This window comes from Mobula birostris, chromosome 5 (assembly GCF_030028105.1).
Source record: "Mobula birostris isolate sMobBir1 chromosome 5, sMobBir1.hap1, whole genome shotgun sequence".
Taxonomy (NCBI): Eukaryota; Metazoa; Chordata; class Chondrichthyes; order Myliobatiformes; family Myliobatidae; genus Mobula; species Mobula birostris.
This window is the reverse complement of record NC_092374.1, coordinates 136,642,798-136,670,085: the sequence shown is the minus strand read 5'-3', so window position 1 is coordinate 136,670,085 and position 27,288 is coordinate 136,642,798. Positions and strand designations below refer to the sequence as shown.

The 27,288-nt window shown below is 41.8% G+C and overlaps 1 protein-coding gene across 1 annotated transcript in view; it reads left to right on the top strand.

Moving 5' to 3' along the window:
• The window catches only part of LOC140197991 (glypican-6-like), a 797,317-nt gene that overhangs the window by 726,927 nt on the left and 43,102 nt on the right, over positions 1-27,288 (top strand). Inside the window, exon 6 of the mRNA XM_072258749.1 lies at positions 12,065-12,208. Coding sequence (XP_072114850.1) covers positions 12,065-12,208 — 144 coding nt within the window. The remainder of the gene's footprint in view (positions 1-12,064; positions 12,209-27,288) is intronic.

Below are 27,288 nucleotides of genomic sequence, written 5' to 3'. Positions count from 1 at the left end.
CTTAAATATGAAAATTGAACCCACATCCACCACTTCTGCTGGCAGCTTGTTCCACATTCCTATGACCCTCTGAGTGACGAAGTTCCCTCTCATGTTTCCCTTAAACATTTCACCTTTCACTTTTAACCAATGACCCAGCCTCAGTGCATTTACCTTATCTATACCCCTCATAATTTTGTATACCTGTATTAAATTTCCCCTCATTCCTCTAAACTCCAAGGAAGAAAGTTGTAATCTATTCAACATTTCCCTATAACACAGGTCCTCTTCTGGTAGCATCAGGTAAATTTTCTGTGCACTTTCAATCTTATTGACATCTTTCCTACAGGTAGGTGACCAAAACTGTACACGGTACTTCAAATTATTCCTCATCAACATCTTATACAATTTCAACATAACATCTCCAGTACTCAGTACTTTGATTTAAGAAGGCCTATGTTCCAAAAGCTTTCGTTATGTCCCTATCTACCTATGAAGCCATTTTGAAGGAATTATGGACCTGTACTCCCAGATCACTGTGACCTACCACACTCCTCAGTGTCCTGATACTGACAGTGTAAGTCCTAGTTGGTTTGTCCTCCCAAAGTGTAACATCTCACTCTTGTCTGCATTTAATTCTATCTGACATTTTTTCAGCCTATTTTTCCAGCTCGTCTAATTCCCAATGCAAGCTTTGGTAGCCTTCCTCACTGTCCACTACACCCCCAATCTTAGTGTCATCTTCAAATTTGCTGATCCAGTTTACCACATTATCATCCAAATCACTAATACATCCGGATATAATTATTAGCCATCCCAACCATCACAGAAAAGCCAGTCAAGAGCTTAGGCAAAGTTTTTGACAGCTCTTTAAGGGACACAACATCCATTCAGGCAACCTGCACCGAGTTGGATGGCTGGCTGAAATCTGTGGACAAGTCTGGCCTACCTGGGAAGTTTAAAGCCTGGGTGTATCAGCATGGCATTCTTCCCAGAATCCTGTGGCCCCTCCTCGTCTATGCAGTTCCAATCTCGACAGTCGAAACCTTAGAGAGGAGGGTTGTTAACCACCTCAGGAGATGACTGGGTCTGCCAAAGAGCCTGAGCAGCATCGCACTCTATGGACACCACAACAAACTGCAACTGCCCTTCAAATCCTTGGAGGAAGAATTCAAGGTAACAAGAGCCAGAGAAGTGCTACAGTATAGGGACTCAAGCGACCCGAAGGTGGCTAGAGCAGGGATCCAAGTAAGTACTGGCAGGAAGTGGAGGGCAGAGGAAGCTGTTCAGGAAGCAGAGGCAAGGCTGCGTCACAGGAGGCTGGTGGGAGTGGTCACATGAGCCCGAACTGGGCGAGGATCCTTTCCAACTCCCCAAATGGACACCAGAGGGAAGGAAAGGCGTCGTCTAGTTCAGGAGGAGGTGAGAGCAGTAGTGGAGGAGATGAGAGCCTGCAAGGCGGTGGGAGTGAAGCAACAGGGAGCTTGGACAAGATGGGAGAATGCGGTTGAGAGGAAAGTGACCTGGGCTGATCTTTGGAAAGCCGAACCACACTGCATCTAATTTCTCATCCAGGCAGTGTATGATGTGCTTCCAAGCCCATCAAACCTGCACACATGGGGCAAGGCAGAGTGCCCACTGTGCTCCAAGTGAGGAACCCTGGAGCACATCCTCAGCAGCTGTGCAAGGGCACTTGGTGAGGGACGGTACAGGTAGCGGCATGATCAGGTCCTGAAGACCATCGCTGAAGCCGTCAGTGCAGGAGTTGAGTGGGCGAAGCGGTCCCGACCCTCCAAGCAGACCATTGCCTTTGTCAGAGCTGGGGAGCAGCCAATACCTCCCAAAAGAACATCTGTAGGCATTCTGAACGCTGCAAGGAACTGGCAGCTGTTGGTGGATCTCGAAGGGCAGCTGAAGTTCCTCAACCATATCGCAGCCACCACCCTGCGACCAGAAATTGTCCTAGTGTCTGAGTCTACTAAGCAAGTGGTGCTGCTGGAGCTGACAGTCCCATGGGAAGATAGCTTGGAGGAGGCCTTTGAAAGGAAGCTCTCCCAAGTACGCAGGACTGGTCAGCAACTGTCAGCAGGCTGGATGGAGAGCGAGGTGTCTCCCAGTGGAGGTTGGTTGTAGGGGATTCATAGCCCGTTCTTTAATTAGAGCCTTCAGTATTTTGGGCATCGAGGGAGAGAGGAAGAGAAGAGCCATCCGCAGTACCACCGATGCGGCAGAGAGGGCCTCAAGATGGCTGTGGCTCAAAAGAGGGGAGCCATGGAGTCATAAGTAGCTAGCCATCTGGACACAAGCTGGGGTCTGATCAGCCCCGGCTGGGTCACCTGGAGGAGGTTGTATGATGTTGAAAGACCCGAAACAGCTGATGATTCCAGGAACATCACTGAAGATGTGTCCAGGAGTATCAATAGATGTATGTACACAGCTTGAGGATACATCTATGAAAATTGGTACAGTCAGGAGTTTTATATAACCCCTTCCACTGGTGCTTCCCCCACTTCATCTTTTAACTCCTGATTCTTCTCTAGTCCTCCCACCTTTGCCCCATTTCCCAACTGAACATTTGGCGGCCCATCACCGATCTTCATCATCCGCCCCCTCATGGTCCAATTCTCTATTGAACGTACAGTCCAACCTCCGGATTTCTCAACACCCATATCTCTATCTGGTTCTGGTTCCATTTGCCTATTGTCTCTCCCCCAACAGTTATCATTATCAGCTGCTTGATTTATCAGAGACAAGCATTGGTAGTTCTTTGTGTTCATGCTTATTTCCCTCCAGCACTTGTCTTTCAACACCACTGTCAGTCTGAGGCAGGGCTTCGATGCAAAATGTCGACAATTCCTTTCCTCCAGAGATGATATTGACCCACTGAGTTCTGCCAGCAGATTGGTTCTTGCTCTAGAGTCCAGTATCTGCCATAACCTATCCCTCAACATCAGCAAGACGAAGGAATTGGTTGTTGACTTCAGAAGGAGTAACGGACCGCACGACCCAATTTACATTGGTGATGCGCAAGTGGAACAGGTCAAAAGCTTTAAGTTCCTCGGGGTCAATATCACGAATGACCTGACTTGGACCAACCAAGCAGAGTCCACTGCCAGGAAGGCCCACCAGCCCCTTTACTTCCTGAGAAAACTAAAGAAATTTGGCCTATCCCCTAAAACCCTCACTAATTTTTATAGATGCACCATAGAAAGCATTCTTCTAGGGTGCATCACAACCTGGTATGGAAGTTGTCCTGTCCAAAACTGGAAGAAGCTGCAGAAGATCATGAACATGGCACAGCACATCACACAAACCAATCTTCCGTCTTTGGGCTCACTTTACACCGCATGCTGTCAGAGCAGTGCTGCCAGGATAATCAAGGACACGACCCACCCAGCCAACACACTTTTTGTCCCTCTTCCCTCCGGGAGAAGGCTCAGGAGCTTGAAGACTCGTACGGCCAGATTTGGGAACTGCTTCTTTCCAACTGTGATAAGACTGCTGAACGGATCCTGACCCAGATCTGGGCCGTACCCTCCAAATATCTGGACCTGCCTCTCGGTTTTTTTGCACTACTTTACTTTACATTTTCTATTTATGATTTATAATTTAAATTTTTAATATTTACTATTGATTTGTACTCCAGGGGGTGGGAAGCGCAGAATCAAATATTGCTGTGATGATTGTACGTTCTAGCATCAATTGTTTGGCGACAATAAAGTCTGAAGTATCTCTTGTGTCTCTAAACTCTGCATGAACTTCTCAATGAGTTGATGGCTGTATCTGTCTCAGAGCTTGTTGTGAGAGGTCACTGTATTGTCATTCCTGCCCCTATCGTATCTATCCCTTTCATAATTTTGTGTGTTTTCTCCCACAGTCCAAAGACATACGGGGTAGATTAATTAGTCATTGTAGATTGTCCCATGATTAGCTTAGGGTCAACCGGGGTTGTGGGGTTACGTGGTTTCAAGGGTCAGAAAGACCTACTCCATGCACTGATTCACTAAATAAATAAATAAAATATCAGAACCAGCCGAGGACCCTGGATTAGTATTAGTATAGACTTTACGAATCTACAATGTTCCTGATCATATACTCATCATTGTTGGCAACTATAGTAAATCCCCAATTGTCAGTTCAACATCTCTGAAAGCTGTCATTTGAAGGTTTGATCTTATTCTTACACTGCTTGACTGTATTATATATCTAATAAAATGCTCAGGAAATAGAAGCCATTTTGCCATGTGGTCCAAACTATCTTCCAAGAAAATTATTCCATTGGTTCCTTTCACCCTCATTAGTTCCTCACACCCTTGCAACTCATTCTTCCTCACACACAGCTTCATCCATCCTGATTCTTTTTGGCTTATACAAGGGATGATTTATGGCACACAATTAGCCTATTGGAATGCCCTTCACGTGATCGGAAGCCAGAGCAATGGGCAGAAACCTATGTAGTCAACAAGTCATATAATTGTAGAGCACAAAAATGGGTTTCTTGGCTTATGTACCGTAATGGTCAGGAAAGAACATGCAATCACAGCATCCAGCATCAGGATTGATCCCAGGTCCCTGAAGCTATCAGTTAGAAGGACTGTCTGCTGTAAAGCCATGCCACCCTGATAATGGAGAGTAGGCCATCATTCAATAGAGATATGTTCAAGAAGCTTACTATCTACTTAGAGATTTCACTCTTCATAAGATCATGCCTCGCTCTTGTACAAGTAGTGAAGGTGACAAATTTAGGCGCTGACAAAAATCATCTGTACCACTTTCTTGGGCTGAAAAGATATAATGCCTGCAACATTTTCATTTCTTACGAGCATATTCAGAAGCAGAATCAGGTTTAATATCACTGCTTATGTCATGAAATTTGTTGTAATGTGGCAGCAGTACAATGCAAAATATTCGACAAAAATTTGCTCATTTAAACCGATCTTGCAGAACCCATGTGTACATACTGTCCAGAGGTATCCCACAAGCTAGAAAAAAAACGTCTACAGGTTGTGACGAAAACAAGAAAATCAGCATGATGGTAAATACAGAGATGGTATGAAAAGTCGACTTTGCACAGTGACAGTCAGTAGTTCTTGTGAAAAGTGAAAAGGATTAAGTAAGCAAATCATTCCAAATGGCAAACAGCATTCTGAAGTGACTGTCACAAAGGGTACATTGAACACGTCATTGCATGGAGTGCAAAGCATCATACAGAACAAAACAGATGGCAAACTTGAATTTGACCATCTCAACCTCAAAGAAGGAATTGAGCAATCCCAGTTGATGCAGGTCATCTGGAAATCACCAAGCCACATTCGTGGCACGAGTAAACTTCCTTCATGTCTGAAAGACTGAAAATATGAGTTCAACTTTAAGAAAATAAGAATTTTTAAATTAACATGATAAGGGATGTAATGTTAGTGTGTTGATATGTTTACTGTGCATGTAAGTTGTTTATGATATACAGTATATAAAAGTGACTTGAACATAAATGTGGGTGAGTGGGTTAGTATATTCGCAAATGGTACAAACATGTAAGTGTAAGGTGTTGCATTTTGGGAAATCAAATGTAAGGGGAAAGTCTTCAATTTATGACAAGATGCTTAACAGCATTAATATAGAGAAGGATCTTGGGGCCCAAGTCCTATCTCTCTGAGAGTGTCAATGCAAAGAGATAGAATGGTAAAGAAGGTGTATGACATGCAACCCCAAACATCCCACCCTGCAAAAACTCATTTCAGGGAGGTAGCACCATCAATTTGCAGGAGACTCCCAGAACTTCCGGGAGAGGTGGGATGTCTGCAATAGAGTAGCTCTTTAGCAGCTAGCCAGCTAGTTTAAATAACGTTAGCTATGCTAATGAATGAATGACACCTGTTAAACTCACCTCAACATGTCTTTTATGGTCTTAACCCACCATGGGCAATGGAGAAGTCACTGTTGCAGACAGTGCAGCGAGCAACACTGTCATTATTTTTGACCCCTGTTAGGCAGGGGTACACTTTAGGGTAGTCTGGGGTGACGTACGTTTTATATTTTCTTTTTTTGGAACCCTCTGCCATGGCGCTCTCTCTCTTGCTGTCTCGCTTACTCTCTCGCTCACTCTCATGCTCATGCTCTCTCTCCTTCTCAAAAAATTGATTTCCGAGATATTGTATATAATTTGTGGGCATAAGGGAGCCACTATCAATATGCGGGAGACTCCCAGAACCTCCAGGAGAGGTGCGATGTCTGCAACCTTTCACCAATAGAGACATAGTCAGGAAGTCATCATGCGGTTATAGCAGAATCACCTTTGTTATTGCTGATTCATATATCGCAAAATGTGTTCTTTTGCAGCAGTGAATGGACATAAAATTACTGTAAGTTTAAAAATAAATTATTGGTGCAAGAAAAAGGGATAATAAAGTGTGATTCATGGGACATTCAGAAATCTGAGGGCAGAGGCGAAGAACCTGTTCCAAAACCATTGACTGTAGGTTTTCAGACTCCTGTATTGCATGAGGAATATAGTGTGCACTCTAATCTTTCCATCACGGGAAGAATGTGGAGGCTTAGGAGAGAGTTCAGAAGTTAACCAGGAAGGTTGCATGATTACAGGGTATCCATTATAAGGAGAAGTTGGACAGATTTAGGATGTTTTCTCTGGAGTGGTGGAGGTTGATAGAAGTTAAAAGGCAGAGTGTAGACAGGCAGAATCTTCTTCCCTGCCTAGAAATGTCAAATACTAGAGGGTATAGATTTAAGGCAGGTGGGGGGGGGGGGTGTAAAGGTGATGTGCAGGGCAAGTTTTTTTTAACACAGATAGTGAGTGACAGGTTGTAGTGGAGGCAAATCCAATAGTGGCATTCAAGGAGCTTTTAAATGGACGTTTAAAGCTGGGAATGGAGACATATGGATCATGTGCAGACAGAAGGAATTGTTTTAATTTCGCATCATGCTTGGTGCAGATATTGTGGGCTGACAGGTCTGTACGTGTACTATACTTTTCTTTGTTCTTTGTGCACAAATGCCTCACTGGCTACAAGCAAATTGTGAAGTTGACTGATTTAAGTGCTAACAAAAATCATCTATGCTGCTTGTTGAAGGGAAGGGGAATGATTTCAGAGATATCCCACAAGCTGGTTAATCAGCATCCGCAGGCAGCAACATAAAAAAAGAATCCGATGCTCACGGGCAGACAGTTAGAATGCTGCAGGTCCATTTAGCTACACGGAATGACACCATGTAGAATTGTGAAGAAAGAGCACAATGATAAACAGGTCATCAAAAAAGATGAGGAAGGATAAAACTGGACATGGACAATTTGATAGACAGGATTCAGTTTTGGCCCAGGGATAGGAGTAGAGGCTGAGGTGTTGCTTTTGTGATTGGAAACCCATGTCCAGTGATATACAACAGGGATCAATGCTGGGGCCGCTCATCAATATCAATGATCTGGATCCAAATTAAGGAGATGTGATTTGTAGCTTGCAAATCAGGTGAACTTTAGTGCAACACATTAAATTCTACAGGAACTCCAATAGGTCAGGCAGCATCTGTGGAGGGAAATGCACAGCCAATGTTTCAGGCCGAGAGTTTTCAGCAGGATTGGAAAGAAAGTGGGAAGGTAGCTGGTATAAAAAGGGTCAGTGGTGTTGTTGATAAACTGAATAGTTTTTGGCAACAAAACAACAGTGACCAGTACATCACTGGACAGGTTATTCAGTCCACAATGTTGTGGCAATCTTGATGCCAATTTATACTAAACAATCTCTTCTTGTGATCATCCATATCCCTCCATTCCCTTCCTATTCATGTGTCTATCTGAAAACTTCTTAAACTCCACCAAACTGCCTGCTTTCACTACTATCCATGGTAACCCATTCAAGGCACCTACCACTCTCTGCATAAACATACTTGCCCCTCACTATGCCTTTAAATTTCCCCCTTCTAACCTTAAAAGCATACCCTCTGGTATTTGACATTTGTATTCTAGGAAAAAGATTCTGTCAACCTTATCTATACCCCTCTTAATTTTACCCCCCTTGTCCTCCAGCACTCTAGGAAGAACAACCATGTTTGTCCAGCCGTGTTTTACACCTCATACGCTTTAATCTAGGCAGCATCCTGGTAATCCTCTTCTGCATCCTCTCCACAGTCTCCATATCCTTCCTATAATAAGGCAACCAGATCTGCACACAATATTGCAAGTGTGGCCTGACTGCCTTACTCATATACTCAACACCCTTACCAATGAAGGCAAGCATTCCACACACCTTCTTTACCAATTCATCCACTTACGTAGCTACTTAAGGGGCTGACTATGAACTATATAACGGCACCAATCCTTGCAGAATACCACTGGTCACAGACATCTAGCTAGTAAAGCAACCTTCCATCCTACTCTCTCTTCTATGGACATGGCAGTTCTGAATACAAACTTGCTATTCACCTTGGACCCATTTATCTTTATCCACTGAATCAACCTGCCATGAGGGACCTTATCAAATGCCTTACTAAAATTCATGTAGATAACGTCCGCTGCCTTACCCTGATCAAGCACTTTAGTCACCTCTTCAAATAACTTCGTAAGGCCTGAGCTACACTGCACAACGTCATGCTGATTGTTCCTAAGCAAGAAGTACCTTTCCATATACTCATAAATCCCATCCCTTAGTATCCTTTCCAATAGCTTCCCTCCCAATGACGTGAGGCTCACTGGCCAATATTTACCGGGATAATCACTATTTTCCATCTTGAACAAACCACATAACTTTTGCTACTCTCCAGTCTTCTAGGTCTTTGCCTATTGCTAGTGAGAACACAAAGGTCTTTGACAAACCCTCAGCGCTCTCCTTACTTGCTTCTTTCAATATTCTGGAAGATAAGCCATCAGGCCTGGGACTTGTCCACGTTAATGTGTTTGAGAAGACTAGCACTACTTCCTCCTTAATCTCGAAATGCCCCTGCACATTGGCATGCTTCACTCTTTTTACTATCCTCCAGATCCTTCTTCTAAGTAAGTAGCACCTCAGCCACTTGCTCCAAGTATAGATTTCCTCCTTTAGCCTTGAGCAGACCTACCCTCTCCTTGGCTATCCTTTTTTATGTAATTAAATATAAAATGCCTTGGGATTCTCCTTGACCTTGCTCACCAAGGACATCTCATGGCCCCATTTGGCCTTCTTAATCACCTGCTTGCATTCTTTCCTGCTATGTTTATATTCCACAAAGGCCCAGTCTGATTTTATCTTCCTAAACCTTACGGATACTTCTTTCTCTTTCTGACTAAATTTAGGACTGCTCAGGTCATCCAAAGTTCTCCTACTATCCCATCCGTGTCTTTGCTCTTTACCAGAACACTCCAATCCTGAACTCTGATCCACAGGTCGTTAAACAACCCTCACATGTCAGACGTGGACTTCCCCTAATCATCTTATAATTATCCCTCCTCACATTAGCCAGTTCTGCTCTAGGGGAAAAAGTCTCTGGCTGTTCACTCTCTCTTTTATTCTCTAGTGCACCGCTATCAAGTTCAAAGTTCAAGGTACATTTATTATCAATGTATACTATATACAACCTTGAGATGAATCTCCTTACACAGAACAAAGAAACCCAATCAGACCACTTAAAAAAGACCGCCAAATACACACTGTGCAGGGGGGAATAAACAAATCATATAAACAATAAAAATAAGCAAATAATATTCAGAACTGAAGTTCATAGAAGTGGGTTTGCAGCCATGAAGCCAGTCACAGCTAATCCAGGAGTCCATTAGTTGCAGGCTACAGCCTCAGACCAGTGCAGAGATGAGTAAACCAAGCGAACAACGAGCTGATCACAGCCCATCCCTCTCCTCTGCCCTCAACACCCTGACCTTTTCAATTTAGCTCTGCTCTTAACACAGCCAAACAATAGGTTGTTCATCGCTCTCGAACTCAGCCCTGCAGCTTCAATTCACTCTCAGGCATGATAAGAGAAAAAATCTAGCTCGCTCAACCTATCCTCATTACACAAAAATTGTAGCAAGATGGCACCAGCAACCACCGTGTCTTACAGCTACGGTATGTCCTGCAGACAGTAAACCAAACTACCTCTTTTTCTCCTTCTTTTAAATATGCTTCTACTACTACTCTGTGTGCAATTGGAGCCATGAATTTACAATTTTGGGCTGACTGAGCCGTCTGGTGCTTTTGCTGTCTCTGAGGGAATTCAGTGTAGTTGAGAACAGAGTGTGCCACATGGCAGAGAGCAAACCCATGATCAGCTCTAATTCTGTACCAACTTGCCAATTAAAGCGTTGAGCAAGATTGAAATTAATGAGGAGAATAGTGGAAAGCGAGTGAGTTTTCATTGCCATCTGCCTGTGTTTGACTGGTCTCCCTCTCCCTCTTGCTCACTGCTGCGGGAGGAAGGCGCGGGAGACTTGGTCTTGGTAAGGTCTGATCAGCATGGTTTATAGATTGCACTTGTTTTTAAAGGACTCTGCAGTTCATGTTATATGTGTTTCTGGTTTCTGGTTGATGTTTTGGGCTGAAACTCTTCTGTCCTGCTGAAAGGTCTTGGCCCAAAGCGACGACTGAACTTTTTTCCTAGATGCTGCCAGGCCTGCTGGGTTCCTCCAGTATTTTGTGCGTGTTGCTTGGATTTCCAGCATCTGCAAATTTTCCCTTCTTTGTGATTTGCATTTCTAGACTGTTTCAATGACTTTGCGGTTTGATGTTTAATATTCTGTGTGTTATTCGCTTGTTTTGCCTTTTGCGCAATTTGTTCTCTTTTTTTGCATGTTAAGTGTTCAATGTTTTCTTTGAATGAGTTCCATGGCATTCCTTTGTTTCATGGCTGTCTGTGGGAAGACTAATCTCAGGGTTGTATACTGCAAACATACTTTGATAATAAGTGTATGTACTTTGACTTGACATGCCTTCCAGTCCAGGCAGCATCTAGTAAATCTCCTCTGCACCCTCTCTAAAGCTTCCACATCCTCCTAAAATGAAGTGACCAGAATTGAACAAAATACTCCAAGTGGGGTCTGACCAGCATTTTATAGAGCTGCAACATTTCCTCGCTGTTCTTGAACTCAATTCCACAACTAATGAAGGCAAGCACACCGTACACCTTTGTAACATGCACACTTATGGACACGGACTCCAAGATTGTTCCATCTCACACTACTAGATGTTTAAATATTTTAAAATAAATATTTCTTGTTGGTTTTTGCCTGCAAAGTAGATGCCATTGGATTCTAAATAAAACAGATGGAGCTTGAGTTGACAAAGAAGAGGTGTGAGATATGTTGACTATACATAAAGTGAAAAGGTCAAGCCAATCAAAAAGGATATACCCAAGGTTCCTGAGGGAAGTAAGGGTATAAATTGAAGAGGTAATGGCCATGCACCCAATATCGAAAAATTTGGCAACTGGGTGGTCATAAACCATACAGTTTTGTCGGAAGAGTGTGTTCCACAAATTCAGGCCAGTTATTTAAATCTGATGGTAGGGCTGTGTATGAGTGGAAGAGGAGAGTTTTTAGAAATGTTAGTTAGGGACAGAATTGGCAGTCACTCAGACAAGTGTGATTTCATTATGGAACACCAGCATGGATTTATTAATAGGAAATTGTATTTGACTACCTGATGAAAACTGTTTTTTGGTGTGGTGACAATGAGGTTTAAGGAGTATGTGTCTGGTGTGCTTCTGATTCTGTTTGTACATTTCCACTTAAAGAAAACTGTGTATGCATTCATAAAATAGTGTGCTTAGTATCCTGGGTGTCAGTTAAAAAAAACAGCTGTCCTATACTGTGGCGTGCAATGAGCCTGACAAATTAATAACAGATGCAAGGACTACACTGCCATTGGCTGCATGAATTAGAATTCAAAGTTAGCATTTTAGTTCCAGATGCAAAGAATGATGGATTAATGTCTCCATCTTTCCTCATGCATCTCATGTATGAAAACAACACCATTTAGTTTTTGAGAGATGTTTAATGAGAACAGAAGCAAGTCCCAGAAGCTGTGCCACTAACTTGAAATTCTTGTTTCTAACTTAATCGCGTTAAATAAGTTCAGCGTTTTCAAACGTTTCGATTTGTTTAATATTGCAGGTTTTTCAAGGATGTGGGCAGCCTAAGTCAATGGCAAGTGGACGTATGACCCGTTCCGTTTCAGAAAATTTTAATGCAAGGTTCAGACCCTACAGCCCAGAGGAACGACCAACCACAGCGGCTGGTACAAGTTTGGACAGACTAGTGAGTATTAATACATTTTTACTAACTATTCCTCCATGCAGCTTGCATTTTCTAAAAAAATATATACTGTATATATTGTATATATAATGTATCTCTCTTAGAATTTATTTAAAGCAGGTCCATCAAAAAATCTAAATTAGCAAGTACAAGTTTCAAAATAGACAATATACAAGATGTCATTTCCACACTTGCAATATGAATTTGAACATTAAAACAGTAAGGATTAGAGTAGAATAACACAACGATATGATGTCTCAGTATTCAACATTTGCAGGTAGTTCTCAGTTTACTCCTGCTGAGCAATTATGTTTCATGTATAGTTGTTACTCTAATGATATAATCACTTTCATCTGGGCCCCAGATTACTAAACAAAAATTACTGCTTTTAGCAACAAACTTGGATGGTTGAAGAGCTTCAGACACTTATTTCACACAACATTTTTCCAAACATTTATGAACCTTGAAGCTTACAAATTTTCTCTTCCATTCACTCTGGCTATTCCACACTAGATGGCCACCACGCCACCTGATTTTGGTGTTGCTGAGAAAACAATTTAAGGTAGAACTGGAGATTTTTCAATATCCACCACACTATAAGAAACATTTTTGTAAGTAAACTACAGGCCTAAAACAAGTCTCCTAGTGGACATTACTCCCAAGACATAGTCTTCATAGTTTTGCAGTTTTGGGGGAAAATATCAGATGCAGAACACAATTTGTCACAACGAATGTGCTTTCTCTGGAAATAGCTCAAGGATTTGTAAGTATTATCTGTTATTATCTATAATATTAATAATCTAAAATATATAGTCTGAAAAGGGCTGTTGGTGATGTAAACATTCTCCCTACTTAGCAAATTTACAAAATTCATCTCTTCAATATATTCCCACAGGCATTTTTTAAAAATTTTTCTTAATGGTGCTTTTAAAGTAACAGAAGAATGTTATGTTAAATATCTCCCATATATTAATCATCAACATATTAAACTGACAACCGAGTCAGTCCCTGTACGAACTCAGTTGCCACATACGATATCCATTACCTTCTGTACATGTTAGCTTTGCTAAATTTTGTTTAATAGTTACGTGACCTAATTTAAGGTAGTTTTGTACTGCAGATAGTTTCTGTCTTACTTGTGGGGTCATGGGGCTACATAGTCTTGTTATTATGCGAAAATCCAGTGGGAGCAGAAGAATTAATCTGGCCAAATTGTAAAAATTATTTTTTACTCATAATGCATATTACAGCAAGGTTATGGTGATTTTAAAATATTACAAGGATTATTGATTAAAAGAAAATCATTGACATCTTTGATTTCTAATTATACTGTAGCAGTTAGACTTCTAACTGAATTAAATGATAGTAATTGAACAGTGAATACCTTGTGATGTCAAGTGTTTATTATAAACTTTTGACAATGCCTGGTGCTTTATTGAAGCCATTTGCTCTGATTATTTCCTCATAATCAATTTTGAGGTAATTTTGTGTATTTTAATGACACCTTCTATTCACCTATGTTCATATATTCGCTTAAGAATTGAATTGAGTTGTTTTGGTGCACTAAAACATAACTGTGGGTTCAAAGGTTCAATTTAATGTCAGTGAAATGTATACAACATACATCCTGAAACGCTTTTTCTTCACAAACATCCACGAAAACAGAGAAGTGTCTCAAAAAATGAACGACAGCCAAACGTAAGAACCCCAAAGTCCCCCCAGCTCCGCCCTCCTGCGCCTAAGTGGCAGCAAGCAACAATCCCCCCTCCCCCCACCGGCAAAAAAAGCAAGCATCGCACTCAAGCATGAGTAAAGAAATAGCAAAGACACAGACTTGCAGTTACTCCAAAGATTTTGTGTTTCACACTGGCATTCAACATACCACAGGTTCTAATAAGGACTTTTAACATCGTAAACCAGCAAGTGGGCAGACATAACAAACAACTCGCTGGTTTACGATGTTAAAAGTCCATTATGTCGCTTTCTTCGAGCTCTGTGCTTGAAGATCACAAAGATCTCGGGTCTTTGGGCCCACAACCATAGATTTTCTGACTCCCCCGACGACACACGTGTCTCCTGCCATGAACCGACCCTTGATCCGCCCATCTCCAGAGCCCCGAGATCTTAGGCTTCCAAATACGAGCCGGAATCTCAGTCCGAATCCTTGGCGTGCCGAACAGCGACCAGTCTTGCAGCCCCAAGAACAGGTCCCATTCCCGCAAAGAACCAAAGTCAGTGTGTAACTCCAGGTCAGGGTCTTCAAAAGAACCCTGAAAGGGAAAAACAAAGATATTAAAGATGGAAATAGAGCTGTTTTCGAAGATTCAAGCAAAGGAGTCACCATTTAACACCATCTTAACTCCGCCTCCATCAGGAGGTAGTGTTCATTTTCCTGTCATTTGCAAGGCTCAAGTGAGGAGCGTGATGGAATACACTCCACTTGTCTGAATGAGTTCAACACCTGTAACTTTCAGGAAATTCACTGCTCCAGACAAAAAGAACTATCCTGATCATCTATTCCGTCCAGAAACTGCACAATATTTATGCAGTATGAACCATGCATGAAATGCACAGCAGTTAGTAATATAGTACTGTTTAATTTACTAAGATACACTGAAAAACTTTGTGTGCCATCCAGGCAGATCAAGCCACTTGTAAATACATTTAGTCAGTAGAAAGAAAACAGAATACTGTTGCAGCGAAACAGAAAGTGCAGTCCAGGCAAATCAAATCTGATGGCTATGGTAAGGTAGATGGGAGAATTTATTTTCAAAATCAGAATGAGGTTTATTGGTCATTGACTTATATGGTGTGATATTTGTTGTTTTGGGGCTGTATGAATGCTGCGCCTTGAATGCCTTTGAGTAGCAGTCTGCTCAACAATCTGTTAACAGCAGTATAGAAACTGTCCTTGAGCCTGGTGGTTATGCTTTGAGAGTATTACCATCAAGAAAGAGAAGGGTATTATCGCAGGTTCCCCAGCAAGCTTTACAGCATCTTGATTTGAATACATTGTTTTTCGTTGTTTCTGGGTCTAAACTAAAATATCAGTGTCAGAGTACCTTCACTAGTGTTTAAGAAGATGACTCATCGCCACCTTCTTGAGGATAAGCAATAAATGATTGTTTTGCAAGCAACGTCTTAAGCATTGAAAACAACTAAATACAAAAAAAAAGTGCCAAATTGAGTTGCACTACCTTAAGCCCATCACCCCTTCTGGGGCAGAGGCCGCTGACAGCAGCTTGCCAGAGTCCTGTGTCCTGAGCCAGTCTTTCAAGTTGTCCCCACGTGTAGCACATCGATGAGAAGATCCTTCCTCTCCCAGGAACAATGACTTTGGAGCTTCTGTAGCTCCAGATTTTTACAGGATGGGGTTGCTAGCTCGTCCTTTCACAGCCAGATTTGGGACCATCCATGGCGGAGTGGAGTTGCACTAAGAGAGGGTGAAATTGGTTTAAAGTTAAGTGTGCAAAGTGTTACTATTGTTCTCAGCTCAGAAATACATTGAATTGTATCCTTATGTTTTTATGGCACAAGTCCCTGTGGGAGCCATATCACTGTAACGTAAATTCTACCTCTTTGGTGAGGTGTACTGACAAAAGAAAATGATGCCCATTAAAGGCATGTTCCTCCCAATGGTGGCCAAATAACAGCATTACACAGTTAATCCTGGGAAAATAAGAGGTTGTAGAAAGAGGGTCTTCATAATTGTTCATTTCTGTGCTGCCTCATTTGGAATCAGCTGCCTTCTTAGAATCATCCAACCGTACCTTGCCCTGTGCTTACACTATTTGTGTGGTAATTATTGAGCCAAGTGTAACTTAGCTTTCCCACCAGTTACACGCTCCAAACAGCAGTTGTTAACTTAAGCCCCATTGTGTCTGAGCCGTCTCCAGTGAGTTCTGGGACTGCTTTGTGAAGTGTCCCACATGAATTTTTAGTTGGCATGTAAATTAGAAATCATAGCACATAAAATAAAGTTCTAAAAAAATTACTCTTTGTGTTTTTTTGAGTGAATGCTCAAAGATATCATTCTGGGAACATTGAGTTATATTGTAAGGGTTCAAGCATGTGTTGCATGACAATTAATGTCACGGGAAAACTTCAGATGTACTAACATGGATTGTGACTGAAGTGCCTTGGCCAATTTTATCATTGGCACAATTTTACCCAGAGATGATAATAAAATTTACTCTGAATGAAATCGAGTAGTGAGAAAAATCAGTGCAATGTGCTACAATTTGGGTGCCACAACAACATAGCAAATTAGCGTGATGTTATTACAGCTCGGGTATCAGAGTTCAGAGTTCAATTCTTGTGTCCTCTGTATGAAAGTTTTGTACGTTCTTCTCTAGAGCATGTGGGTTTCCTCCAGATGCTCCAATTTCCTCCCACAGTCCAAAGACATACTAGTCAGGAGGTTAATTGGTCATTGTAAGTCGTCCCATGATTAGGTTCCGGTTAAGTAGGATGGTTGCTGGGCAGCGCGGCTTGTTGGGCCAGGAGGGCCTGTTCCACACTTTATCTCTAAATTAAACGAAAACACATAAATAAGTAATTTCTAGGCATTTATATCTTGGCAAGAAAAAGGATCTATTTTTTGACAGCATTATAGTTACTTCATTAACACCTAAAATTGGAATGATGGTGAGAGTTTAGATTGACAGGACTTAGGTCAGGACATTCCCTTCACTATCTTACTCTGATTTTAATTGTGCTTTATTGTTCAGCTCATATTAAGGAAAATGTGTAAAACATCTTTTGGTTTTTGTCATCTCAATCTATATTGTATTTTCATTTATTTGATAGCGCAATTGACTTCTATTGGTATAGTTAAAGTTAAAGTCTGTCCCGAGCCTTGTGCCCATCAGGCTGGTGCATATGCCGGTTTCTGTGGCGTGAAGCGACTGAGAGTACGAGACTCCCCCGCGGATAGGATGCCAGTCTATCACAAGGTTAACCCCCAGCATTTCCCGGTACCCATTTTCAGCTGGGTGGACTGGAGCAGTGTGTTTAAGTGCCTTGCTCAAAGACACAACACGCTGCCTTGGCCGAGACTCGAACCCACGACCTTCGGATCGTGAGCCCAATGCCCTAACCACTTGGCCACGTGCATTCTGTTGGTATAGAATGCACTCTAAAAATAGGGACTGAGGTAATAATGCCAATAAGCAATTCATGGAGCATGTTGCAAAATGTCAGGTGGAAGCAGAAAGATGGTGAGGCACTAACATTTTTCATTACCGGGGTTAAACTGCCAATGCCAGTATTTATTGGCCATCTCCAATTGCCCTTGAGAAAGTGGTGAAGAGCTACAGTCGTTTGGGTAAGGGTACTGCCAGAACCCTTACCCAAACGACTGCAAGGGTATTCCAGGATTGCAAGTCAGTGAGGATAAAGAGTGGTGATAAATTTCCAAGTCAGGTGATTTATAAGGGTTTGAGTGAAATCTGCGGGTGGTGAAGTAACATACGCATATTGCTGATGTTCTTTTTTGTAGAAGTTGTAGTTTGTGTGATGTTGTCAGAATAATCAAGGTTCATGAAAGTAGTGAATTTTGAAATGGGAGGATGGGTACACTGCAGCCACTGTACTCTGAGGGTGGGGCCATTGACCGTTCAGGGAGGTGGACAGGAAAACAGTCAGGCAGAACATTATCTTGGTGGGGCGACTGAATGGATACAGAGAGGAATGATGGTCATGTAGAATAATGTGAGTAATGAATCCTTTTAAAAAATATATAAGGGGTTACCCATTTATGACAGATATGAAACATTTTTTTCTTTCTCTGATGTGTGTTTGAAACTCTCTTCCTCTATGGGCCGTAGGTATGGTGTCTTCAAATATTTTTAGGCAAAGGTAAATAAATTATTGACAAGCGAAGGTTGAGGGGCTAATAGGTAACTCAATTCTTGATGAGCAAGGGTTGAGGGAGCCCTACCAAGATTACTATATGATAGATTACCAAAGATGTTGGGAATCCAGATATGAGGTTACGGTTGGATCAGCCATAAATTTACTGATTGGTAGAACAGGTTGAGAATCCATTTGGCCTAGTCCTGCTCTTAACTCATGTAGTTCACTTTATCGTGGGTGATACTGGATTCTTTAAAGTCATAAGAGCTGACCTCATTTAGGCAAATAAAGAGCACTACGGTATTCTCCCGACTCGCGCCCTGTAGACTGTGCAAAGCTTTTGAGATATCAGGAAATGAGTTACTCAACCTCTGATCAGCTTTTATAGCCATGGGCCAGATGAGGTTTGCTTATTGGTGACTCAAGGATGTTGATAAGGGGTGTTGAGATGCTAGTGAATGTCATGTGTAGATTCCACACTCAGGTTGGAGGAACAACACCTTATATTCCGTCTGGGTAGCCTCCAACCTGATGGCATGAACATTGACTTCTCAAATTTCCGCTAATGCCCCACCTCCCCCTCGTACCCCATCTGTTATTTATTCATCTACACACATTCTTTCTCTCTCTCTCCTTTTTCTCCCTCTTTTGTCCCTCTGACTATACCCCTTGCCCATCCTCTGGGTTTTTCCCCCCTCCCCCTTTTCTTTCTCCCTGGGCCTCCTGTCCCATGATCCTCTCATATCCCTTTTGCCAATCAACTGTCCAGCTCTTGGCTCCATCCCTCCCCCTCCTGTCTTCTCCTATCATTTCGGATCTCCCCCTCCCCCTCCCACTTTCAAATCTCTTACTAGCTCTTCTTTCAGTTAGTCCTGACGAAGGGTCTCGGCCTGAAACGTCGACTGTACCTCTTCCTAGAGATGCTGCCTGGCCTGCTGCGTTCACCAGCAACTTTGATGTATGTTGCTTGAAATTCCAGCATCTGCAGATTTCCTCATGTTTGTGTCATGTGTAGATTATCGGTTTCTCTCTTGTTTGGGATAATTGTCTGTGCCTTCTATGTTGGACACATTGTTTACTCTTTCCAAATCTATATCTAATGTATTGTAGGCTTTGTTGCATGCGTGCCTGAACTGATAAATCTGCTGAAGATTTCAGAATCAGGTTTATTATCACCGTCTTAGGTAATGTAAGATTTGTTGTTTTTTGGCAGTACAATGCAATGATAGAAACTTACCATAAATTACAAAATAAACCAATAGTGCAAAAGAAAGGAACAATAAGTTCTGAAGTTGGATAATGGAGGGGAAGTTGCTGAGTGTGGGTCTTCAGGCTGCTGTACCTTCTTGCTGATGGTAGAAACAAGATGATGACAGATCTCGGTACCTAATGATAGATGAACGTCTTGAGGCGCCACTTCTTGAAGATGCCCTCGGTGGTGTGGAAGCTTGTGTTTGTGATGGAGCTGGCTGAGTCTCCCATCCTCTGCAGTCTTTTACAATCCTGTGCATTCGAGGTTCCATACCGGGCTGTAATGCAACCAGTCATTACCATACGTCTATAGAAATCCATACATTATCCAAGTGCAGTCTGACCAATGCATTATAAAACCTCAATATTACATCCATGCTTTTGTATTCTAGTCCTCTCGAAATGAGTGCTAACATTGCATTTGCCTTCCTTACCACAGACTCAGGCTGCAGATTAAATCCTGCACAAGGACTCCCAAGTCCCTTCGTGCCTCTGATTTCTGAGTGTGCTCCCCATTTTTAAATTCATAAAATCGACTGCGCCTTTATTTTTTCTACCAAAATGCATTGCCGTACACTTCCTTTCACTGTCTGCAATCTGTCACTTCTTTGTTCATTCTCCTAATAAGTCTAAGTCATTCTGAATCCTAACTGCTTCCTCAACACTACCTGCCCCTATTTTTGTATCATCTGCAAACGTGGTCACAAAGCCATTAATTCCATCATCCAAATCAACGACACACAGTACAGTACTGTGTAAAAGCCTTAGGCACATATATATAGCTAGGGTGCCTAAGACATTTGCACAATGCTGTAGTAATTTTACGTATTGCACTGTACTGCTGCTACAAAAAAAACACATTTCATGACATATGTAAGTGATGATAAACTTGATTCTGGTATGGTTCTCTATTGTGGACTGAGAGAAGGAAGAAGAAAGGGAGAGGGGAATCATAGTTAGGAAAAGGGAAAGGAGGGAGGGAGAGAGCGGGAGCACCAGCAAGGCATTTTGTAATGATCAATAAACCAACTGTTTGGAATTAAATGACCATGCCCGGTGTCTCAGAGCTGGGTGTGTCTGTACCCACACCACCCCTGCCCCTGCCGCTCCTTCTCTGCCACTTCTCCCACAACCCTCCCATGGCACTCCACCCTCGTCGTTCTCAACATCCTATACTCCCGCCAGATCTATAAACTTGCTCCCAAGCCATGTTGAAAAATACAGTACTTTGCAAAAGATTTAGGCACAGTAGCTATATATATATATGCCTCAGACTTCAGCACAGTACTGTATAATGTGCAAACAAGCAGTCCCAACACCAACCCCTGCAGAACACTACTTGTCACTGGCAGTCAACCGGAGGAGGCCCTCATTTCCCCACTCTTTGCCTCCTGCAAGTCAGCCAATCCTCTGGTATCTTTTGTGTAATACCATGGGCACTTACCTTGTTTAGCAGCCTCATGTGCAATACCTTGCGGCGCCTTCTGAAAATTCAAGCAAACAACATCCATTGACTCTCCTTTGTCTATCCTGCCTGTTATTTCCTCAAAAAATTCCAACAGATTTGTCGGGCAAGATTATCCCTGAAGGAACCATGCTGATTTTGGCCTGTTTTATCATGTGCCTCTCAGTACCCCAAAACCTCATCTTTAATAATGGACTCCAATGTATTCCCAAACCACTGAAGTCAGGCTATATGGCCTATAATTTCCTGTCTTTTTGCTCCTTCCCTTTTTAAACAGTGGAATGACATCTGTAATTTTCAAATACTTGGAACTATTCCAGAATCTATTGATTCTTGAGAGAACACTATTAACGGCTCCACAATTTCTTCATTTTCCTCTTTCAGAACCCTGCGGTGTAGTCCATCTGGTCCAGGTGACTCATCTACCTTCAGACCTTTCAGCTTCCCAAAAAAGTTCTCCTCAGTAAAAGCAACTATACTCGCTTCTGTCCCCTGACACTTGAATTTTTGGCATGCTGTTGCTGTCTTCCACAGTGAAGACTGATGCTGAATACTTATTTAGTTTATCCGTCATTCCTTTGTCCCACATCATAACCTCTCCAGAGTCATTTTCCAGTGATTTGATGTCCTCTTTCACCTTTCATTTACTCTTTATATATCTGAAATGAGCTTTTGGTATCCTGTGTTATATTATTGTCTAGTTTACCTTCATATTTAATCTTTCTTCTCTTGTTGCTTTTGTAGATGTTTTCTGATGGTTTTTAAAAGCTTCTCACATCTCCAGCTTCCCACAAATTTTCACTGTATTGTGCGTCCTTTCTTATGCTTTTATGCTGTCTTTGACTTCCCTTGTCAGCCACCATTGCCTCATTTTCCCTTTGGAATGCTGCTTCCCGCTTTGGATGAATATATCCTGCGCCTTTCAAGATATGCCCAGAAACTCCAGCCAACAGAGCTACCCCACCCCCTCTGCCTACCTGCCTGTCTTTTCAATGCAATGTGTATCCTTTGATGTTAAGCTTGCAACTGTGAACTTCTATCGAGCATGTTCACAGTGTCTTACCTCCAGTTTTCTAATACGCTACAGGATCATGTATTCTGTATAATGCTTGCATTCAGTTATTGCACTCTCAATCCTGATTTCATCATCCTTTCAATGTTGCTTTCGTGTTACCGGAAGTTCAATTCTTACCCCTTTCCAAACATTTTGTCTATTTATTCTGGAGAGCTTTGCAACCTCTCCTACACTCTGTTTCCTTTTTACTTCATGCTCCCTTTTCCGGTCTGTTGAAGCCACCCTCCCCCCTCTATTATCTAGTTTAAGGACACATTTCAACCCATCACATTGACTGCAATTTTGCCCTATTAACCACCAATCTTTCCTTGTAATCTTACTACCCACTGTAATACTAGACTAAATATCTGATCTTGAACAAGAGGAAATCTGCAGATGCTAGAAGTCAAAGTAACACAGACAAAATGCAGGAATAACTCAGCAGGCCAGGCAGCATCTATGGAAAAGAGTAAACAGTCGACGTTTGAGACCACGTAGAAAAAGATTTAAACCAATGACATTGAGCATCAGGATACCAGTGGCATTCCACTGATTTCCACGTCAATGTAGTGTGTTAAACAGCATGGTTTCAACTCCCCTTTGAAAGTTGTCTTATTTTTTAACATGCTAAAATTACAGAATAGACAAGGATTTTCAATTTTAATTTTGGATTTCATGGGTTGTGGAACTTGACAGTGAACTTGTGGTAACAGCAGGTGATGTCAATGAAGTATTCCTGTTGGATATGTATTAACAGTGTCTGTCAAAGATCTACAGCTTCTTGCATCTACTGAGGTTGTTGCATTTGATGGCAGTTAAATGCATAAGCTAAAAACAAACTGCTAGGAGAACACAGTGGGTATTTCTTATTCCAGATCCCAGTATCTGCAGTCTCCAAATGTTTAAGAAAGTTGGTGGAATTTTTTTTTTTTGCACAACCTACAATAATGTTGGCTCTATCAGCAGCAGTGGTAGTCAAGAGGCACTGAGGCTCGGGTTTCTCGTCTGGCTGGTTTATGACGAGTGTTGGATATGACTGACTGTGAACCTGTGGCCAACAGTGCTAATCACACATGAAGATTTCCACTCCATTGCTATGTAGCCACTGTGTGGCCGCAGATAAAGATTCTTATATATCTCTTTTTAAAAATTCTACACAGCTGCCATGATGCATTTATTCTGCAGTAGTATACCCTTGCAAGAATTTTGCTGTAGCGAACATAGCAGTCGCAACTTATAGACAAAGGATACACATTTACAAACACCTCTCAGAAAACTAGAGAATATCTTTCTTGTCCAGAATGGGATCTAGGATCAACCATGATGGAATGGCAGAGCAGAGTGGCCTAATTCTGCTTCTATGTCTTATGGTCCCAAACCATGAATATACAAATGAAGTTCATTATTAAACAATTAAATATAAAACAAGATAAGCATGCTTTATGTATACTAGATGCCGTTGAAATAGTTTCAGTTTATACCAGTCAGGATTTCCAAAATGAATCTTGTATGTTGTGTTCTGCAGAGCTTATCCCAGCAGTGGAATGAAGTCCAAGTCATTGTCAGAGAGTCAGGTAGAATGGGAACAAACCACACTGCTCACCATGTTCCTATTGACCAGCTGGGGATCTTTCCATAATGAATCCATCTTCCCACACTTGGCACACAGCCTTCATTCCTCTGCAGTTCAAGTGCTGGGCTAGGGACTTCTTAAATGCTGTCAGCAAAACACTCTCTTGTTCATCTCACTGTCTGGATGGGTGAAAAAGTTTCACTCTCAGGTACCAATTGTTACCCCTTACCTGAATCTTTATCCTCCAGCTTTATCTCCCTCTGATACAGGAATAGTCTTAATGACCTACTCCATCCACCCCTAGCTGTCATAAGTTTATATGCCTCAATTATGTCACGTTCCCCCCAATCTACTCTGCTCCAGAGAAATCAGACCCGTTCTCCACAAACCCTCCTCATAACTGAAACCATCCATCCCGAACAACATAATGTCAGCATCCCCTACACTCCCTCTGGCTGCCTTCTGGAAAAAGGGGGAAGAAGTGGAGGACACGGTGGAAACTCATGCTAATTGTTCTCTGCATGAGTGCTTATTGTTGCTTGAATTTTTAACCATTGCAGAAGTTCTAAGAAAACATTGATATACTCATCTACCAACCACATAAAAACCAGTTTGCCAATCACCAACATCTCAAATAAACCATCAGTGCCCAGAGCAGGTATAACTGTGCCAATAGAAGGTTTCTGCTGCATTTGGATTAGTACACTGGCCTTCAGCAGCACAGCTGCAGTATTGGCTCAAAGTCAAAGTCAGGTTTTCTGTCATATGCACAGGGGCAATGAAAACCTTACAGCAGCATCACCGCTACATGATACTGTTTCAGCAGTAATCACAGAAAAACTGTGGCTGTGGTGTGGCCTAGTTGGACTGTTTAGGATTTTGCCAGTTGGTGCAAGAACAAAATGGATGAAGGGAAATAGCTGTCCATGAATTTAGTGTTAAGGGACCTCAGGGTTCTGTACCTCGGTGCAGGCTCAAAGGGCTGAATGACCTACTCCTGCACCTATTTTCTATGTTTCTATGCAGGACTAAGGCCTTTATATATTCAATGTACGGAACTACTTGGTATCGCATCTAGGGACCAAGGTTGCTTGGTTTTAAACAAAATGTAAGAGACCTCAGAGAATATTGAGTTGCTTATTCATTCTGTATTTCAACAAAGGTCATTGTATATGAAGTTTTTTTTTCCCTGTGGTTTAAGTTCATATTGGATTCACCTGTGTTTGAGGAAAGGTATGTCATGCAACATCTCACTCTGAATAGTTGCTGTTTTGCTCGCATTGTAAAGTAAATGTGGAGTACTGAACAATTTTCCTCCCATTTTTGTAATCATTCAGCTAGTATTACTGCAACTATCTCATGTGATAAAGATCTTTTGAACTTTAGAATATTTCACAGATTGGAGCAAGTTTTACTATTTGAAAAGTAATCTTGAAGTTTGCATTAGGATTAATTCTTCAGATGTTCCAGCATGGTTTTTCTGAATGGTGCAGCAATATTGGTTTATATTGAATTGAATTGACTTTATTTCTTACATCCTTCACATATATGAGGAGTAAAAATGTTTGTGTTACGTCTCCGTCTGAATGTGCGATGCACAATTTATAGTAAATAGTATGTACAACAGGACAGTCAATATAGCATAGAAATACAATTGTATCAGTGTGAATTTATCAGTCTGATGGCCTGGTGAAAGAAGCTGTCCTGGAGCCTGTTGGTCCTGGCTTTAATGCTGCGGTACTGTTTCCCGGATGGTAGCAACTGGAAAAGTTTGTGGTTGGGGTGACTCGGGTGCACAACGATGCTTCGGGTCATCCAGATTGTTTTTTTTCCTAATATAAAACCTCTGACTTTAACATTCTCTTGGAGAAAAACACTTGTTCTTGGATCAGAGAATTCAGATAGGTCAGAGTACACAGATGAGAGTGGTTAGTAAACTCACATCTGTTGGCAAAGATATAGAAAATGACCCCAGAATGTCTGCATTCGAAAATAATGCACATCAGCAAGTAAGGCCACGTTCAGAAGGAACTGCAAGATATTCAGTTCAAGAGGAATCATAATGAGGATATAAATTTAGTAATAATGATTCAAAGAGTAATGTTTATCATGTTCACCACTAATATGAAATGTTTAGTAATGAAAGCTGACTAGAGTGCAGAACATTTGAAAGAGGTATAATTACTGAATTCTTTCTATCTTTTAGGGGCAGATGTGAAAGGTTTATCTTGAAAGAAAAAAGTGCTGGTCAATATTTCAAAAGAGGCTTACTTAAAACATAAACAAGATAAAATCTGCAGATGCTGGAAATCAAAGTAATAAACATAAATTGCTGGAGGAACTCAGCAGGCCAGGCAGCATCTATGGAAAAGAGTGAACAGTCGATATTTTGGGCCAAGGCCCTTGGTCAGAACTGCAGAAAAAAGATGTCAGAGTAAGAAGGTGGGGGAAGTGGAGGAAGAAGTAGGTGACAGGTGAAACTGGGAGGGGGGAAGGGTGAAGTAAAGAGCTGGGAAGTCGATTAGTGAAGGAGATAAAGGATTGGAGAAGGAGGAATGTGCTAGGTGCAGACAAAGGCCATGAGGAAGGGGACGGGGAGGAGCACTTGAGGGAGGTGATGGGCAGGTAAGGAGATAAGGTGAGAAAGGGAAATGGGAATCGGGAATGGGGTGCAATTACCGGAAGTATTTAATCTAATTTATTACTTGGTGAATTATATTCTGGAGCTTGATTGATCTGTGGCACTAAGTGGATCATCTGCAGTATATGCATTGCTCTAAGCAAGGTTGTGGGACATGCTGGTGCCAATCAAAAGAGAAAAAATTCCACCAAAGTGTTATCAGGCAGCAATGGTGAATTCTGATATCGGAAGGAGGAAAGGACAAGTTAACTGAAGTTGGAGAATTTGATATTGTGTCCTGGAGACAGCAACATGGCCAGATCGGTTGTTCTTGAAGTGTGTATTGGGCCACAGTGTAACAACGCAGAAAGCCATCGACAGAAACGTCAAACTGAGAGTGGGATGGTGAATTAAAGTGGCAGACAAATGGAAGCTCAGGCCACCCCTGAGGATTGAACACAATCTATGTTTGGTGTCTCCATTGTAGAAGAAGCCACATAGTGAACACTGAATGCAGTACACTAGACTAGAATATTTGCAAGTGAATCGCTGCTTCACCTGGAAGAATTGTTCAGGTTACTGGACTGTGGGAAGGGAAGTAGCGAAATGTTGCTTGGGAAAGTGCCATAAGAGAAGTGGTAAGTGGGGACAGAACAGTGGACCAGAGAGTATGAGAGGGTGATCTTTTTGAATTGCTGAAATAGGAGGCAAGAGGAATATGTGAGTGAAACATTGATGGAAAACAGGTGAGAAGGCAGGTGTATGGGGTTAAGTGGGATCCAAGATCAGCCATGATGGAACGGAAAAGCAGACTCGATGGGCTGAATGGGCTAATTGTGCTCCTATGGAACAATAAATGTTTCTGTCCCCTCCTGAAATGCTCCCTGTGAGCTTACTTCCAGAATCTTTCAAGGTGGAGAATTTCAGACCAATTCCTGTCTACTTCTGTTTTAAATGACTGCCTCTTCTCTTGTGACAATGTTCCCTTGTTCAGGACTCTCCAAATAATGCACATGTAAAAAATAATTTTATGGCTGAAAAACATAAGATTTGGAAGTAGATGAGAGTTTAATTCTGAGGCTAGAAACGGAGCAAACAAGTAACTGTTCCCAGTAATTGGGTTGGCACTTTATATATGCTAAATTGTGCAAAAGCCTATGATTTAATCTGCAATGCAAATTTTACTGAGAGCAGAAGAGTTTCCAAGGTCTCGACAAAATCTGTGTTTATTGCAGGCTGAGAACAACTTCAGAGAGTTGGTAAA